Raw genomic sequence first — 14861 nt, forward strand, 5'->3', positions numbered from 1 at the left:
TGATTGCTCTGGATGTTCGCAAATTCAAATCATCTTGCATATATTCAGCATAAAGATTTTTTTTAATTCTCAAAATAAAAATTTGATATAAAAAACCACAAATCTTGGAATTTAGTCTGATTCTAGCAATTTAATTTGTTTTCACATTTTTTTTGCTTTTTTAAGAGGTCTATATACTGAGTATTGTTTTCAAAAGCTCCAGTGCTCTCGACTTAGTTTTTAGGTTCTACTAAAATTTTTCAAGAAACCACTGTTTTTGTAGTACTTTTTATACTTTTCAAAAAACAATTCAAAATCCTACGAAAATATTTTTGAAGAAAAATTTCCCAATTCAAATGTCAGACTTTTTTAAATGATGATAGCAGCAACATCACACCAATGGTTTTTGTTTCAGAAAAAAAACATATATTAAATTTTTGAAACTGTAATTGTTTTCACCAATTCCACAAAAGTCCAACTCGACAAAATTTGATGTTCGGTGTAGTTTGAGGTAGGTCGTAAACTCACGTGTCTACCATATAGAAAATAGACACTTTTTGTCCGTTTCACTGTGGTTGGCGATAAGAAATGTTTCGATTTTGAGTTGATAAGAGAAAACAGTTTTACGACACATTTTCAAAGAGAGATCTTTAGATTGAAAAAAAGGAATCAAAAACCGAAAAATTGGCTATTCGGGAAAAAATTGTAACGAAAATTATTCAACTGTTTTACAGAGTTCATATTTTCCACTAGTTTCATTGTAATTTTATTCAATATTTGCATAGGGTATCATTGTGCATTTTCCACGTCTTCACGAAAATTTCAAGATGTTTAAGTTTTAAATTTATTGATTTTTCAGGCCAAAAAATAATTAAATTATTTTAAATTATTTTCCATCACTTCCGTTCAACTAGTATTTTGTTTTTTGATTATTTATTTTTTGAAATTCTCGAGAAATCTCAAATTTTATCTGTCTATTTTTCGGCTATTGTTTAATTTTTGAGACAAGTTTTTTGCACCAAAAATAGTAAATGAACAAAAATGTATAAAATTAATAAATTTTAGTAGGAACAAGGTACACTTCTTGCCTCAAATAAATAACTATTCTGAAACAGTTTTTGTTTGAAAAATGCAAAATTTTCAGATTATTAGAAACTGTATGTAAAATTAGTATCACAAGCAAAATGTTCATTGAACAAATTGAGAAGGTTGTAAATTGTACCCCAAAAGAAAAGGTTAATCTGAAACCGAAAAAAGTGGAAGAAATAAAAAAAATTTCGGAGCTCCACATTAATAAAATGGCCAAATGTTCACCAAAAAGAATAAATGAAAAATCGGAAACTTACAATTAGTAAGACTTTTTTTTTCAAAACTCCCAAAACTCAAAAAATGTTTCCTCTTCACAGCGAGATAGTTTATCGAAAATTAAACACCTGCATCGAAAATTCTAATGTTTAAAAATTTTCCTCGGAAACTAAGTATACAATCTGAAACCGAAAAAAAATTTGCAAAAAAAAATGTTTTCCATCAGGATTTCTGGAATTCTAAAACCAGTTAGATAGCCATTTTTTCATTTTACAGCTTAAAAAAACAAAAAACTCGTTAGAATAGCTCACATTTATCAGAAACAAATAATACGATGAAAATATGTACGACTTAAAAAGATAATATTGTGGTTTTTCTTTCTACAAATAAATGACTACCCTGAAACAGTTTTGTTTTTTTTTTTCGAAAAATGAAATTTTATCAGATTTTAAAAAATTCTCTCCGCTGACAAGTAACGAAACTAAAAATTTTAGCGCATTTTCAGACGATGAGATGTGTCTACTAAAAAATATGATCATCGAAAAAATAATAACTAAACATTTTGAAACAGAAAAAAAAAAGTTTTTTCAAAACTCCCTGTTTCTTTTTTCGTAGCTTCCAAAATCACATTTTTTGGAAATTATGCCAGAAAAATGTAATCTTTAATAATTGCAACTTTATTAATTTATAACTTCACCAAAAGTCAGAAGTAAAAATAATAAAACATAATTATTTTTACAAGAAACTTTTTTCCAAAGCTATAAGTAAGATTGAACAAAACATCATCGTAATGTTTAAGAAAAAATCACCAATTTAAATATGATGATGTTGAAACCGATAAAAATTTTGGCAAAAAAACACTTTTTTTTTCGAAATTTCTGAAAATTCAAATTAAATTAGATGCCCGAACTTTTTTCTTTGTGGTTTCCAAGATTACAGAAAAAAAGTTTATGCCAGTTCTTAAAAAATCCTCAATGTTCCAAAATATGCGAAATGAATGAGTGACAAATCTGAAACCGCAAAAAATATATTTAAGATGTAAGATGGCCGATATTTTAGTTGCAACCGGAAATATAGAAAAATAGTTTTTTGATAATGTGACAATACTTTCACCATTTCACTAATTTTATAATATTTATTGAAATTATTAAGTGACCACTCTGAAACAGATTTTTTTATTCCAAAATTCAAAAAAAAAATTTTAGCAATAAATTCACAAAAATGTCCATTTTTTAGGCAACCTACGCCTGCTCAGAGACTGGAAAATGTTGGGCGCCACGTCATTCTTTGTTTCAAGCAGGTAACCTAGGCAGGTAGGCATGCATAAAGTCCAATTTCACGGTTCATTTTTCATAACAAAAATTTGTTATTGAATCATCCGCCTGGTCGGGTTTCCAAATTTCCACGTGGCCTTGAGACCGATATCAATGTCACAAAAAGTGTTGTCGTTTTTTCTTATCATGTCTTCTTTTTTTCATCATTTTTATCAACTTTTCAACCATTTCCTAAATGTAACTTCTTGTGCCGAGAGACTACGAAATGTTAACGCTCTTGCCCGCGTCAAACCGATCAAAAAGATGAAGAAAAAACCAAGAAGATGGCGCGATTCGTCTCAGATCAACGACCACAATTTGTCTTCGCCTTCGTCTCCGAGTTTCTCTGCGTCTCTTCAATTTTCCACTCTCTCTCCTGTTCTTTCTTATCAGTTAATGGCCTCAGAAAACAGAGAAAATGTTCTTCTCGAGGCTGTAGAGACTGTGAGAATTGGTGGAGGGTGGCGAGAGAAACAGAGGCGATGTTTGTGTTGAAGATAAGGAGTTGAAGGGACAAATGATGATCTTAAGTTGGTTTCTTCTAGAAACATTGCACTTTTGTTAGGGATCTAGATGGAGACAGTTTACTGGTAGCGAAAAGGGCAGCCGACATTTTACAGGAGTCGAAAAAAAGTAGCCGTCAAGTTATGGGACACCATTCTGCAAGTGGAGGTTTTGGGGAAGCAGCCGACATCTCGCGGGCCAACTTAACCCCTGTTACAGCGTACAGCCGACACTTCAAGGGTTGTTATGTTTTTTCAAATGTTTTTTCAAACAGTGCCTTTCAATTGGCGCAATTTTTTCACAATTTTTGAGATTCCAAGCAATATTATAAAAATGTTTGATGAAAACAAATATACAATGTGAAACAGAAAAAAATTGGGATTTTTTTACATTTTGGATTCTATTTTGAAAATGACTTAGATCAAATGATGCAATGTTTCAGCAATTCGGTGAAAGTATATGTGACCAATCTGAAACAAGAAAAATTTGAGATTTCAAGAAAACTGGCACTTTTTAGTTTATGCCTACTAGCCTGCCTACCGCCTATTTTCTGCAATTCTGTGTGAGTTCCGGTGTCTGATGGCAGTAGACTTGTGTGAAGGCGGATGATAGGCGTTGGTAGGCAGGCGTTTTAGAACGATTCAAATGAATGTACAAACTGAAACAATATGAAGTTTTTAATGTTTGGGGAAAAATGTTTTTTCCATCATTGAAATTGTTTCAATTTTTACCGCCAAACATTATTAAAAAAGGTGAAACGGGAGAAGTTTTGAAAATTTAGGATTTTCTAAGGAGTTTTTTGGTCTGTTATGTTCAGGTTGCAACGCTTTTTATCCAAGCAATGCAAATAATGTGAACGGAAATTATGAATAACCTGTCTGAAACAGGAAACTTTTTTTTTGTGAAGCGATACAAAATCATGAAAATTTAAAAGAGCTGAGATTTTTGTTTGAACGATCATGTTAATAACCGCCTAACTTGTTATCAAAGAGCTAAACTAAAACTGAAGAATTATTTCAAACTTTTTCAAAAGAATAAGAGAAACATGTGAAACGGAATTTTTTTTTGGAAATTTTGATTTTTTTTTTTGCAATTATTTTTTTTCAATTCAGAGGATGTTAGCGAGATTTGCAATAGTTTTTATTTTATTTTTTTGTGTCTGAAACTGAAAACATTGCCGAAAATGAGAATAAGGTAATGCTCCGCATTTTTAGCGGAACAAAAGTATGAAGAGAAAATTCGAACGTTTATATTTAGATAAAAGTCATGGTTGTGGTTGATAAGAATAGCTTTGCTCATGCTTACGTGCCTGCCTACCGCTCATATTGCACACTTTTTCGTAAGAAACACCCAGCTTTTCATAAAAATATTACGAATAAGTGAAACAGTGAAAAAAATTCGGTAAATTTTAATTTTTATTGGTGCAATTTTTACAGGCGTATGGAGGCGGAGGTTTTGGCATTTAGATATACTCTACAATCTAAAACAATATTAAAAATTTTTATGACGGAATATAATATCTACTAATTTTTATTTTCAATGAACTTTAAATAAGAAATGGGAAACAGCTAAAACTTCTTCAACATTTTTTTGAGAATAAAATTTTTTTTGAAATTTCAGGTTTTCGATCGAATTTTGTACAAAATTTTGAAACAGAAAATTTGGAAAAATTTGAAAATATTAGATTTTTTAAATTGCGACAGCTGGCCAAAAGAAGATAACCCGACAAGAAAATGCATTATAACTCACATATTTCAATTTTTGAGACACAGATTGACCTCAAAAGTCAGAAAACAGAGAGTTGAAAAAAAAATAAATACAAAAATACTCAATGATCAAAAAAATTAATTCTCAAAATAACCTGAAACACTATTTTTGGAAAAAAATCAGAATTTTATGTCACGATAATATAGAAAATCCGTAGTTTCGATACAAAAATGAATGTCCATTTTCTTAAAATATAATGTGGAAAATACGGAAAATTTGCGTTATCAATTTAAAATTAGATAGATATAGTTCAAAAATTAGTTTTAGGAATATTTGATAAGTTTGGATTTTGAACAGGAACGAATGAATGTTTAATTTCTATGGTTAATTATGAACAATTTGAAATAGTCAAACAATTGTGATTGTTCAAATTTGTAGGTTTTTAAATATGGTAACAAAATCTGATGTTGTTGCAGTGTTCCCGATAGTTTTAAACGGTTTCGACAAAATTTTATGTGAACATTTTTTAATTTTAATATCTGAAAAATTTCAAATTTAGGTCCTGCCTTTTTTCAAGGCAAAAATCAGAATCCCAACCAATATCAGCCGCCGACATCTCACGACTTCTGATTTTTGCGTTTTCCCTGTCATTTTCTGAAAAAAAAACTGCTGGGCCTAATTTTTGGGATTCATCAATATACAATATACTAATGCAGGAGAATAAAATGAGTCAATTTAGCAATAACTCGAAACAGTGGAAAACTTGAAGAAATTTGGAAACCAAGATCACAAAAAGTTTATAGAACATTGGAAATTGTAAATTGTAATAGATTTCACAACCAATTATCAAAAATTTAATTATTTGAAAAACCGTTTTTCAAATAATTAAATTTTTGATAATTGGTTGTGAAATCTATTACAATTTACAATTTCCAATGTTCTATAAACTTTTTGTGATCTTATAAAAATCATATATTGCTGATCTTATTCACAAAAGATCCATTTTTAATCGTAAAAATGATCCAGATGAAAAATAAATTATACTGTTTCAAATTTTTCATAAATTTTCTGTGATCCTAATTGATATACTTATAGATTAAAATACTTTTTAAATTATTTCTCGAAAAATATAATATGAGAATTTAAAAGCATTTTCGACTATGATTATCAGATTTTTGTTTTTGAGTACTAACACTGAATACAATAATGGGTTTCCAAATTTCTTCAAGTTTTCCACTGTTTCGAGTTATTGCTAAATTATGCTTCAAGTCCGTTAATAGTTTCAATTTTTTTGGTTATCCATGCTTCCATCTCTGGTGTTTCTGGCACTTTTTCCTTCACTGGCTCTTCCTTGATCAATTGCAATACTTTATCGACATCTTCGTCATCAAAAATATAATGTTCCGATTTTCCCTCATTTTTTTTCTCATCCTTCTTACCATTTTTCCTCTCCTTCTTACTTTTCTCATATGGAACTGCTCTCTTTTTTGAACCTCTGCCATTTGAAGTTCTAGATGTGAAAGAGTGATTTTTAAAATTCTTTGAATTGATTCCCACAGATTCCACAAATTTTCCAGGTGCAAAATTTGAAATTGATGAAATTAAAAAAGGGCCCTGACTGTTATGCCTAGCGAACAGTGTTTCCCTCAGGGTTGTGAAATGATTCTGATTGTTTCTGTTGGGCTCTCCGGCAAGGTATACGTTTTCTTTGTTGCAATGCATAACTGACACTAAAAAAATTGTTCATATATAAAGCTGAGTTTTAGGCAGAAAATTTTAAGTCGAAAATGCAATATCAATACGGGAAAATTTTTTATTTAAAAACCAAGAAATGGGCGGAGCATAATATCGATTTTTTGTCTTTTAAATGTATTTTTGGTGTAATTTAGACCATATAGAAATTGTTTTAAAAAAATTTTTAAAAATGGAAATTAAATGTAGTGAAACTTACACCGGTCTTTCAGAGATTTGTGTTTTTTAATTGTAAATTTTCACTGATTTGGAAAAGTTTAAAAGAACTAATAAATGGAATTCAGATTTTAAAAAATGTAAAAAGCATGAACATTTTTTTCTGCTAGCAATTTGAAAACAATTTGAAACAAAACAGAAACAGTATAAAAATATCAACTAAAAAAAAAAGAAAAAAGAAATCAATTTCTTAACTGAGTTAGGAAATTCCAGATATATCCTTACACGGTAAATAGGCGGGAGCCCTTTTCCTTCCCGTAAACCATGTCCATTCTGTGGAGAATCATAAAACTTGGCACATTGGTGTGGCAATGAGTGAGACGAATACACTTGGTACATACACTTGGTACATTGCTATATCAAAGTTGGCACAATTTCTTTGAATTGCATTGTAGAAAGGTATATAATCTGAAAATTGAAATTAAAACCAAATTTATGACAGTGAAGGAACCCCTAATTTCACCATTAAAAAAAAGGCAAATAGGTTACATTTCAAAATTGAATAGGTTTTCGTAAATGATTTTGCATCTCAAAACTCTGAGTCTTTTTTAATTTTCAATGCCTGTTTCAAATTCAGTTACTAAAGTTTTAAGGGATTTTAATTTTTAGTTGCAAGTTTTGTCCGAATAGATAACAAATTTGAATGCAGTGTTATCCACTTCCATCTACCAAAATCATTTCCTTTTACGGAGCAATAGGCTGTAAACTGACACTCATTGGCAGGCCGATGTACGAAGTTTATAGTTTACAGGGCACATCTGCTTCAGTAGTGGATGGTACTTTGTTCCTCTGGTTACTAATACTTTCGTAGAGTTTCCTTTACTCACACCATCATGGTATGATAATTTTCTAAAGTTTAACCAGAAGCTTGCTGAAATCGTTTGGATTGCTTGAATTAATACACACAGTTTTTCATTAGATATTTAACACATTTCGGAAACAGAAAAAAATTAAAAATTTATTTAAAGTTTTTTATCGAAACTGATATCCAACTGCGGCTTTCAATCAATTTTAGATAGATTTATCACTTTCATCCAATCCGAAAAATTACAGAACAAAAATTTATAATCATCTCAAAAATTACGTTGAGATGGCTGCAAACTTAATAAGCCAACTAATTTTTGAAGAAAAGTTGTTCAATGCAATTGAATATTATTCTTAAAAAATTAAATTTGAGAAAATATTTAACAACATGGTATCTACTGCGACTGTTTCAATTTGTTGATTTATTTTCACCAAAAGTCAATTTGTATTATCACACTAATAGAGTGAAATCTGCTGAAAAATGGTTCTATTTATGGAATTTAAAAATTTCAAAAGAATTTTGTTGCAGTAAACTTTTTTGGAGACTACTCATTTCAATAAAAATTTAGGCATCCCATTCATGTTTCTCCAATTTTTTAAAATTTGTCGGAAATAAATATTCACCATCCTCGTCTAAAATAGTAAATTTGCAAAATCCGTCGAAACTTATCAATAACTCGAATCTGTTAAAATATTTTCATGTTAATACATTTTGAAATACATTTCATAAAATTGTTAGTAACGCAAAAATGACTTGGAATACTTGACAGATTCCTGAAACATTTGGTTTTATTGTGTAAGTACTTTTTTCTACAATCTTTCAGAATGATTTACAAAAATGACAAATCGTAATGCAATTTTAAGTAAAAATTTAACACACACTTGAGACGTTTAGTTCATTTCGGTGATTTGAAATCAAATTTAATTTTTTTCTTTTTTGATTTGTTAAATATTGACAGAAGAGCCAAATAAAAAAGTTTATATAGTTAACAGTTTGTATTGAAAATTATAAATGTTTTCAAAATTTTCAAGTGTACATCCTAACTGTTTCACTTATATGTTATCAAAAATGTATTCTTGATTCATTTCATTTTATCCATTGTATTCATTGAATGTATTCATTGATGAAGTTTTGGATTGATCTATTCTAATAATAAGCAAAACACCTGATGAGATTCATAAACATCTCCAAATTGATTTTGAAAAATTATTTTGATTTTCAAATTGAATTACGCAAACATGATTGCAAATTGGTAACAAAATTTTGGAAGTTTCCAAAAAAAAATTATTAATCCGTTAGGAGTTCAAGTTTTATGAAAAATGTTTAAATTTGATTTTCTACCACTGTTTTATTATACTAATTTATAACAATCATGTTCAATAGTAGTTTGATAACCTAAATTTGGTGTCACCTGATGTGAATGTTCAAAATATCGAGTTTTAGCAAAAGCATGTTACAGTAACATTTTTCAGTAAAGTGTTCAATTTTATGGTATTCCAAAGAATTTTTTAGGACTCAATACAAATCTGGAAGTAAAGTTCTAAGTAAAGGTATACGGGAAATGTTTTAGTTAATCAGGTAGACATAATGTATTTTCAGTGACAGAAGAAACTTTTTTTATACAACTGTAATACTATTGTAAAACTGTAATATTGTAATAAACCCAATCAGACGCTACATTTGGAAAGAATGTTCAAATAAGTTTTTTTTTGTCTGCAAACCGTTAACGCAGTGCTCAATAATCTGTTTTTCGTATGTAATAAAGATGTGAAAATGCCGGTCGCTTCAAATCAACGGCAAGAATAGTCTATTTTTAATTCAAAAAAGCTTCGATCCTTCAAAATTTTGTAAATTCTTCAAATTTTTTTTCAGGAATTTAAAACATTATTGAAACACATTATTTTTTAAACGAGAAAACACAAAAACTCAAGTTTTCCACTTTAGGTCTTCTTTTTTTTCAAATTGTATTACCCTTAAAACCATAAAAATAAAGTCCCGTTCAGTGGGACATTTTTGTGAAAACTTCATAATTGGCATCAACTCAAAGAAATAGAACTCAAAAGACCATTAATTGTTTTAAACTGAAACATTTAACAATTCTGTAAAACATAACTTTTTTTGGGTTTTTTTTTAACATCAGCGCAAAGTTTGAAATTTAATTTTGAAATGTATGTATGACAATAAATGTGGCTTGTTTCTGTTTCCGTTTTGTGTGAAGTATGACTAAAGTGTTTGTGTTAGTTCGGAATTTTATGAACACACTTTTGAAAGGGATATTTGAAAAAAAATTATGAGTGTTTATTTCCATTTTGGAACCTTGAAAAGACTTGGAAAGAAGAAGAGATGAGTATCTCACAGTTTTTTCAAAAGTTTATAGAAATTTTGTGAAACAGTTGTTTAATTTTTGAAAAAAAAAATTGAACGACTTGTTCAAATTAAAAAAATTTTGAATTTGCTCAGTACTAATGAAACCAAAAACAATTTCCCTTAAAAGTGGTCACTGATGTTCCAAATCAATCATTTAGTGACACGAAAAAGCACATTTTGAGACGGAACATTGGTTGATAAGTACAAAATTTCACTTTTTCTCTTTCTTATCATATTTCTACTTAATTTTTCCTTCCACGCCGAGTTTGATTAAGTTTTTTAAAGGTCATCGGAAAGTTGTTCAAAATTTCAACAAAAAATGAAATTCAACCTTTTTAATAGTGAAAAAATAACTTTATAGGAAAAATGCAAAATTTCAGTAATTCAATTTAAAAACAATTCAAACTATTGGAAAGTTCGCAAATTAAAAAAATTTCCAAGTTAACTTTTTCAAATATAATTTTACAAAAGTTTCGTACTCTTCCTTCATTGTTTGATAGAAAAAATGCAGAAAATTTGAGAGCTATGTGAAACAGATAAAATTTGGTTTTCGAAATTTTTGAATTAGAGTCTGTCATTGTTAGAGCTATTGTATTAATTTTTTCATAAAATACATTTTCCGAAGCACAATAATTCCACTGTTGCATTTTGTTTATAATTTGTCTTATAAAATATTGTCACAATTTCAATAAACTCTTTAGAACTTTAATGTCCAAACTCATAAAAATCAAACAAAGTGACATGCCTACATTGCTACCAGCAAGACTGCCCACGCCTGCCTTGTGCCTACACAAGTGCCAAATTATCAGCAGATATTTATGAACAAAATGTTTGCATGAAAACTCTATTCATAATAGTTTTTGAGGTTACAGACCACGTTTAACTTTTTTAATCCGGAATTTTTGCATAGTTGAACATTTTAATGCAATAACAATGAGTCTCGACAAAACACCAAAAGTTGAATGTTTAGTTGAGTAACAATGTCATGAAACAGGGATTTTTTGAAAAAAATTTTCAATTCACTGTTTTGCTTACAAACTGAAAATTGTTTCCATTTACCAAGTTTCCACAAAAAAAGTATTGTAGAAAATGAGTTGTTTCAAATTAAAAGAAAGAACCACAACATCAAAAGATCATATCTTTTTATCACTTGAATTGTTCTGTTTTGTGTTTAGATAACATGTTTTTTAGCAAAACATTATAACAAATGACGTCACCTGTTATCTGATGTCCCAGAAAAACACACTTTCATGTTTCGTTTTTGAACTTGTAGAATTAATCGACTAAGTGACTAAAAATAAATTTAAATTTGAAAAAGAAAATTTGAAACAGGAAACTTTTTTTTTTAATTTTCCAATAAAACAAAACGCTCTTTTCAGATACGTATGTCGTGAAAAAAGATTACACAAAATGAACTGTATTTTTCAAAGTCCATTCATAAAACTAATGAAACTGTTGAAGCATAAGGTTTTTTTTTTCAAACAAATTACATTAAATCGAAAAAAAGAACGTACAAAAACTGAAGTAAATGCCCAAATTTTAAAAATCATATGAAAAGGGACAAGGAATGAAATCTGTTCAAGAATATTTAAATACGACTTCCTTGAAACTGTACAATGCTTTAAAAAAGTTTTGGACATAAAGAAGTAGCAGTTCAATATTATTTTTAAACAATTTATGATATACGTGAAACTGTAATTTTTCAAAAAAAATTATTAAAGATTCCGACCAGGTTTCATTAAGTTTTGAAAATTTGGTTTATCAAAAAACTTACTATGTATGAATCAAAATATAATAATGTCAAAATTCTAATTAAAAAAAAAACAATATCACAATTAATTTTAAATTTCAATTTTTTTTTCTCAAATTTATTTTTACTTTATCAAAATGCCCTTTCGTTTAAACTGTTTGAAAAATTTGAAGTAAACAAATTTTTTTCCGTTTTGAATAAATTTTATACGCAATTATAAGAACCCTGTAATAATCTAAGTTTGATACTTTAATAATTTAAAATAAAAATTTTCCAACAATCTATAGAAGAATTAATGATAACTTTTTTTTGAAAATTGATTCATTCGACTAGTGAAACAGCGAAAACAACTTTTGGAAAACGTCCTCGTTGTTTTTGCAAAATGTATGCGCCTTCAAGGAGTACTGTAGTTTCTGACATTCATTTATGCCCTTCTTAATTTTTTTACTGTTTCAATAACATTTTATAACTTTTTTTGAAATTGCCGTTTTTCAGTGCACTGCGATGTTGTAGAAAACTCGAAATTAAAGTAGTATTTGAAGGTGTACACTTTCATGCATTCAACAAAATTTCTCGTGACGAGACCTGGAATTAGTAAAAATTGACGTTTTACATAAAAAATTCAGCTTGAACAAGCAAAGAACATTGGAATTATCTTGGATGTTGATCACAAAAAGTGATGAACAATTTGTAACAGTAAATTTTTTCAGAACCAATTTTTTTGCTACAAGATATGAACTTGGGTTCATATACCCATGTATAAAAAATAATAACAACAATTATGTTAATTAAAGAAGTTTTATGATTTTTAAGGATATAAAACAATACAGAGGTTGAAAACAAGTGAAGAGCTTGCTTTTGGGCAACAACTTATATAAAAAGCGTTTTCTCCGAAATCAGCAGTTGTGCTTGTGATACTAGGCTCGCACAAAGTAGCATCTCCGGTAGACTCCTCAAGCTTCTTCCTCGTCAGCTTCATCATTGGTGAGCTTGAACTCGTTTCGGTGGTTCTCCTATCGAGCTTTGGTCAGCTCAATCAAACCAGTAATTTTTTCGATAGCTCCAGCAATGCTTTCATACACGCTGTGCTTCAAATCTAGGATGATTTCAACTGAAAATTAAACAAGTATAAAAAGTGATTTAATAACCTGAATTTACCATTCGGCAACAATTTTGAAAATCTCCAAAGCTTTTTGATACACCTTGATTGAGTTGAGGAGTCTTTGAATCAGGCGGTGTTCTTCCATTATTTTTGAGATTGGTGCTGTGGTATATGTCTCAAGTTCGGCATCAGTATTGTTATTGATATTCCGCAATCGATGTTAATCTGCTCTCTCTTGTTTTGAATCATTGTTTCAAACATTTGGGTTGCATCAGCTATTGTATTTGGTTGGCGTTGTCATAAACATCTGGAAAGCGTTAATTATGAAAAAGATAATTTAAGCCTAATTTTTTTGAATTTTTATAATGTTTGCAAGGTTTCAATAATTGGCAAGCTATGTAAGTTGGGGTTTTGCTCAGTGCAAATTTTTTAAACCCAAATAAAATTGAAATCATTGAAACTAATTTTCTAGTGTGCTTAGTCTTGTAAGTTTTGGTAAATTGCCAAGTTTTCGATAAATTTGGCTTTTTTGATAATTTTATAGTGTTAATATTGACCATTTCAGCACGATTAAAGTGACTTGAAACGTTTTATTCAGTGGAATGCTCCTTTTTTAAATTTTCAATATATTCGCAACACTAAAGAATGTAATATTTTATTTATAGTTTTAAATTATCTTATAACAATTACTAAAATTATAAAAACAACAGAACTGACAATAAAAAAGTGTTCAAATTAATTTTAAAATGAAACATTGGGTTCGTAGGGCGGATCCATATTCTATGAGAAGTTCTGTGGTCACGTTGTGTCCGAGATACGGTATTTTCCATTTTTTATAGATATTAATGGGCGTGCACATCACACGTTCTACATCTCATTTACTTCAAACTGCCGGATTAATTAAATCAGCACCCAATCTCTGGATTCATTTTAATTTGTTTCCTGAAATAGATCAAATTGGCTTCTCAACCTGAAAATTGAATAAAAAATTAACTTTGCACATTGTTTAAAAGTGCCAATTTTTTTCTAATAACTAGTGATTTATTCAATATACAGTGGCACAATTGATCATGTACAATCGAAGTTCGAAATTTATGCTTACATTTACCAACAAGATGAAAATGTCAATTTTTTTAGAAAGCATTTTTTACAAAAAAATATTATTTTTTGAATAAAAGCTATTGTTTAGGAGAATTATTCAAAAGTAGTGAAAGTATTGAAAAAATAGCCAATATTTGGGCGGAGCCTATATGCTTATTTTATCCGATGTTATCAGTCGTTCTAAATTAATGAACTGATTTTCAAAATTGTTTTTTTTTTAATTTACTGAAATTCATACAATACTTCCACCTACCAGACAGCTAGAAAATTTATAGTTTGCGTGGAAAACTTTTGAAAAATTAAATATCCAAACTGAAATGACCTTGGAAATAAGCAGAGTTTTGTTCAAAAATTTTCAAATTTTTGCGGTGAAAATTTAATAAGGTGGCGCTTATCTCTAGATTTTGCAAATATTGTGTAGCGATAAACTCCTTTTTCAGTTCTGAGAAAACGGTTTAAAGGTGGTTGACAACAATTTTTCAGGAAAACGGCTGTTTTTCAATTTTCAACTTTTGAATTTGTTTGGCTATTTGAGAAATTTACATAATTTTTTTCCAGTTTAAAATTAAATATTTAAACTATTTTTTACAAAAATACGAGTAGTTATTTCAAAAAAAAAACAAATGAAATTTTAGACCGAAAAGACACTATTATTGATTTTTGCATTTTTATGAAAACTATTAAAGAGAATGTAAAACAGTAGAAAAAAGTTTTGAAATTTTTTGAAAAACAAATAACGGTTTTTGAATAAATTTAGTTCCAAAAGATGCAGTAAAAATATTTTCAGCTATTGAAAAAACCAAAACTCACCGGTATAATAAAACACTGTTTCAAATAAAAGGCAGTAAAATCAGTAAAATCAGAGGGCAACCACCAGTCGCCCGACAAAAGTACAAAATGAATAGCAACGAGAGAAACTATTTGACATTTCACTTTCCAAGGTCAGCCGAAGCGTTTTGC

The 14861-nt window shown here is 29.0% G+C and overlaps 1 protein-coding gene, 1 long non-coding RNA gene and 69 other non-coding genes across 72 annotated transcripts; 18 read left to right on the forward strand and 53 right to left on the reverse strand.

Moving 5' to 3' along the window:
- Nucleotides 1-202: 202 nt before the first annotated feature.
- 21ur-4102 lies at nucleotides 203-223 on the forward strand. The gene has a single exon (NR_065868.1).
- Nucleotides 224-357: 134 nt separating this feature from the next.
- 21ur-2485 lies at nucleotides 358-378 on the reverse strand. The gene has a single exon (NR_065869.1).
- Nucleotides 379-432: 54 nt separating this feature from the next.
- On the forward strand, nucleotides 433-453 carry 21ur-10901. Its single transcript, NR_065870.1, has one exon.
- A 22-nt stretch (nucleotides 454-475) lies between these two features.
- 21ur-3369 lies at nucleotides 476-496 on the forward strand. Its single transcript, NR_065871.1, has one exon.
- Nucleotides 497-745: 249 nt separating this feature from the next.
- 21ur-14482 lies at nucleotides 746-766 on the forward strand. Its single transcript, NR_065872.1, has one exon.
- Nucleotides 747-767, forward strand: 21ur-4440. Its single transcript, NR_065873.1, has one exon.
- On the forward strand, nucleotides 750-770 carry 21ur-189. The gene has a single exon (NR_065874.1).
- Nucleotides 771-1408: 638 nt separating this feature from the next.
- Nucleotides 1409-1429, reverse strand: 21ur-2540. The gene has a single exon (NR_065875.1).
- Nucleotides 1430-1625: 196 nt separating this feature from the next.
- 21ur-8093 lies at nucleotides 1626-1646 on the reverse strand. The gene has a single exon (NR_065876.1).
- A 139-nt stretch (nucleotides 1647-1785) lies between these two features.
- On the reverse strand, nucleotides 1786-1806 carry 21ur-3132. Its single transcript, NR_065877.1, has one exon.
- Nucleotides 1807-1943: 137 nt separating this feature from the next.
- 21ur-15522 lies at nucleotides 1944-1964 on the reverse strand. Its single transcript, NR_065878.1, has one exon.
- An 89-nt stretch (nucleotides 1965-2053) lies between these two features.
- On the reverse strand, nucleotides 2054-2074 carry 21ur-2462. The gene has a single exon (NR_065879.1).
- Nucleotides 2075-2237: 163 nt separating this feature from the next.
- On the reverse strand, nucleotides 2238-2258 carry 21ur-8297. The gene has a single exon (NR_065880.1).
- Nucleotides 2259-2383: 125 nt separating this feature from the next.
- 21ur-2771 lies at nucleotides 2384-2404 on the reverse strand. The gene has a single exon (NR_065881.1).
- 21ur-4612 lies at nucleotides 2387-2407 on the reverse strand. The gene has a single exon (NR_065882.1).
- Nucleotides 2408-2943: 536 nt separating this feature from the next.
- On the reverse strand, nucleotides 2944-2964 carry 21ur-13200. Its single transcript, NR_065883.1, has one exon.
- Nucleotides 2965-3399: 435 nt separating this feature from the next.
- On the reverse strand, nucleotides 3400-3420 carry 21ur-12855. Its single transcript, NR_065884.1, has one exon.
- Nucleotides 3403-3423, reverse strand: 21ur-7757. Its single transcript, NR_065885.1, has one exon.
- A 90-nt stretch (nucleotides 3424-3513) lies between these two features.
- Nucleotides 3514-3534, reverse strand: 21ur-1441. Its single transcript, NR_065886.1, has one exon.
- Nucleotides 3535-3921: 387 nt separating this feature from the next.
- On the reverse strand, nucleotides 3922-3942 carry 21ur-2967. Its single transcript, NR_065887.1, has one exon.
- On the reverse strand, nucleotides 3923-3943 carry 21ur-14212. Its single transcript, NR_065888.1, has one exon.
- A 147-nt stretch (nucleotides 3944-4090) lies between these two features.
- On the reverse strand, nucleotides 4091-4111 carry 21ur-7561. Its single transcript, NR_065889.1, has one exon.
- 21ur-9111 lies at nucleotides 4092-4112 on the reverse strand. The gene has a single exon (NR_065890.1).
- A 491-nt stretch (nucleotides 4113-4603) lies between these two features.
- 21ur-8247 lies at nucleotides 4604-4624 on the reverse strand. The gene has a single exon (NR_065891.1).
- Nucleotides 4625-5150: 526 nt separating this feature from the next.
- 21ur-2530 lies at nucleotides 5151-5171 on the reverse strand. The gene has a single exon (NR_065892.1).
- Nucleotides 5172-5494: 323 nt separating this feature from the next.
- Nucleotides 5495-5515, reverse strand: 21ur-12429. Its single transcript, NR_065893.1, has one exon.
- 21ur-1641 lies at nucleotides 5498-5518 on the reverse strand. The gene has a single exon (NR_065894.1).
- Nucleotides 5519-5897: 379 nt separating this feature from the next.
- On the forward strand, nucleotides 5898-5918 carry 21ur-14512. Its single transcript, NR_065895.1, has one exon.
- Nucleotides 5919-6065: 147 nt separating this feature from the next.
- Nucleotides 6066-6530, reverse strand: Y105C5B.1413 (uncharacterized protein; the record flags this gene model as incomplete). Its single annotated transcript, NM_001268955.1, has 1 exon — nucleotides 6066-6530. One exon carries the CDS (start codon nucleotides 6528-6530, stop codon nucleotides 6066-6068), a length of 465 nt encoding a protein of 154 aa, NP_001255884.1.
- 21ur-14045 lies at nucleotides 6089-6109 on the forward strand. The gene has a single exon (NR_065896.1).
- 21ur-7459 lies at nucleotides 6090-6110 on the forward strand. Its single transcript, NR_065897.1, has one exon.
- An 855-nt stretch (nucleotides 6531-7385) lies between the features above and the next one.
- 21ur-8125 lies at nucleotides 7386-7406 on the forward strand. The gene has a single exon (NR_065898.1).
- A 244-nt stretch (nucleotides 7407-7650) lies between these two features.
- Nucleotides 7651-7671, reverse strand: 21ur-8280. The gene has a single exon (NR_065899.1).
- On the reverse strand, nucleotides 7654-7674 carry 21ur-6446. The gene has a single exon (NR_065900.1).
- On the reverse strand, nucleotides 7655-7675 carry 21ur-11502. The gene has a single exon (NR_065901.1).
- Nucleotides 7676-8029: 354 nt separating this feature from the next.
- 21ur-4383 lies at nucleotides 8030-8050 on the forward strand. The gene has a single exon (NR_065902.1).
- Nucleotides 8051-8197: 147 nt separating this feature from the next.
- 21ur-1137 lies at nucleotides 8198-8218 on the reverse strand. The gene has a single exon (NR_065903.1).
- 21ur-7245 lies at nucleotides 8199-8219 on the reverse strand. The gene has a single exon (NR_065904.1).
- On the reverse strand, nucleotides 8201-8221 carry 21ur-5513. Its single transcript, NR_065905.1, has one exon.
- Nucleotides 8222-8671: 450 nt separating this feature from the next.
- 21ur-10022 lies at nucleotides 8672-8692 on the forward strand. The gene has a single exon (NR_065906.1).
- Nucleotides 8693-8972: 280 nt separating this feature from the next.
- On the forward strand, nucleotides 8973-8993 carry 21ur-1773. Its single transcript, NR_065907.1, has one exon.
- Nucleotides 8994-9291: 298 nt separating this feature from the next.
- Nucleotides 9292-9312, reverse strand: 21ur-3222. Its single transcript, NR_065908.1, has one exon.
- Nucleotides 9313-9411: 99 nt separating this feature from the next.
- Nucleotides 9412-9432, reverse strand: 21ur-7547. Its single transcript, NR_065909.1, has one exon.
- 21ur-6761 lies at nucleotides 9413-9433 on the reverse strand. The gene has a single exon (NR_065910.1).
- Nucleotides 9434-9624: 191 nt separating this feature from the next.
- On the reverse strand, nucleotides 9625-9645 carry 21ur-8760. The gene has a single exon (NR_065911.1).
- Nucleotides 9646-9823: 178 nt separating this feature from the next.
- On the forward strand, nucleotides 9824-9844 carry 21ur-6974. The gene has a single exon (NR_065912.1).
- A 63-nt stretch (nucleotides 9845-9907) lies between these two features.
- Nucleotides 9908-9928, reverse strand: 21ur-3711. The gene has a single exon (NR_065913.1).
- A 488-nt stretch (nucleotides 9929-10416) lies between these two features.
- 21ur-1343 lies at nucleotides 10417-10437 on the reverse strand. Its single transcript, NR_065914.1, has one exon.
- A 194-nt stretch (nucleotides 10438-10631) lies between these two features.
- 21ur-5990 lies at nucleotides 10632-10652 on the forward strand. Its single transcript, NR_065915.1, has one exon.
- Nucleotides 10634-10654, forward strand: 21ur-15134. Its single transcript, NR_065916.1, has one exon.
- Nucleotides 10655-10875: 221 nt separating this feature from the next.
- 21ur-12691 lies at nucleotides 10876-10896 on the reverse strand. Its single transcript, NR_065917.1, has one exon.
- Nucleotides 10877-10897, reverse strand: 21ur-12630. Its single transcript, NR_065918.1, has one exon.
- Nucleotides 10898-11213: 316 nt separating this feature from the next.
- 21ur-15316 lies at nucleotides 11214-11234 on the reverse strand. The gene has a single exon (NR_065919.1).
- On the reverse strand, nucleotides 11215-11235 carry 21ur-595. Its single transcript, NR_065920.1, has one exon.
- A 259-nt stretch (nucleotides 11236-11494) lies between these two features.
- Nucleotides 11495-11515, reverse strand: 21ur-10118. Its single transcript, NR_065921.1, has one exon.
- A 61-nt stretch (nucleotides 11516-11576) lies between these two features.
- Nucleotides 11577-11597, reverse strand: 21ur-1394. Its single transcript, NR_065922.1, has one exon.
- 21ur-11093 lies at nucleotides 11580-11600 on the reverse strand. Its single transcript, NR_065923.1, has one exon.
- A 369-nt stretch (nucleotides 11601-11969) lies between these two features.
- Nucleotides 11970-11990, reverse strand: 21ur-11425. Its single transcript, NR_065924.1, has one exon.
- 21ur-11749 lies at nucleotides 11973-11993 on the reverse strand. Its single transcript, NR_065925.1, has one exon.
- A 200-nt stretch (nucleotides 11994-12193) lies between these two features.
- On the forward strand, nucleotides 12194-12214 carry 21ur-3348. Its single transcript, NR_065926.1, has one exon.
- A 76-nt stretch (nucleotides 12215-12290) lies between these two features.
- 21ur-10162 lies at nucleotides 12291-12311 on the forward strand. Its single transcript, NR_065927.1, has one exon.
- Nucleotides 12312-12327: 16 nt separating this feature from the next.
- 21ur-10730 lies at nucleotides 12328-12348 on the reverse strand. The gene has a single exon (NR_065928.1).
- On the reverse strand, nucleotides 12329-12349 carry 21ur-6885. Its single transcript, NR_065929.1, has one exon.
- A 128-nt stretch (nucleotides 12350-12477) lies between these two features.
- On the reverse strand, nucleotides 12478-14800 carry Y7A9A.79. 2 transcript variants are annotated; one of them, NR_065930.2, is made up of 3 exons: nucleotides 14712-14800; nucleotides 12857-13107; nucleotides 12478-12809 (listed from the first exon to the last, which is right to left on the reverse strand). It is a non-coding gene; the product is annotated as an Unclassified non-coding RNA Y7A9A.79a (non-coding RNA). The 2 variants fall into 2 exon arrangements; NR_065932.1 differs by lacking the exons at nucleotides 12478-12809; nucleotides 12857-13107 and adding an exon at nucleotides 13427-13742.
- Nucleotides 12485-13046, reverse strand: linc-111. Its single transcript, NR_101990.1, has 2 exons — nucleotides 12857-13046; nucleotides 12485-12809 (listed from the first exon to the last, which is right to left on the reverse strand). It is a non-coding gene; the product is annotated as a long non-coding RNA linc-111 (long non-coding RNA).
- Nucleotides 13051-13071, reverse strand: 21ur-14834. Its single transcript, NR_065931.1, has one exon.
- Nucleotides 13857-13877, reverse strand: 21ur-881. The gene has a single exon (NR_065933.1).
- 21ur-3288 lies at nucleotides 13858-13878 on the reverse strand. Its single transcript, NR_065934.1, has one exon.
- On the reverse strand, nucleotides 14531-14551 carry 21ur-9183. Its single transcript, NR_065935.1, has one exon.
- Nucleotides 14534-14554, reverse strand: 21ur-4380. Its single transcript, NR_065936.1, has one exon.
- On the reverse strand, nucleotides 14538-14558 carry 21ur-12371. Its single transcript, NR_065937.1, has one exon.
- Nucleotides 14801-14861: the final 61 nt, after the last annotated feature.

This window comes from Caenorhabditis elegans, chromosome IV (assembly GCF_000002985.6).
Source record: "Caenorhabditis elegans chromosome IV".
NCBI lineage: Eukaryota > Metazoa > Nematoda > Chromadorea > Rhabditida > Rhabditidae > Caenorhabditis > Caenorhabditis elegans.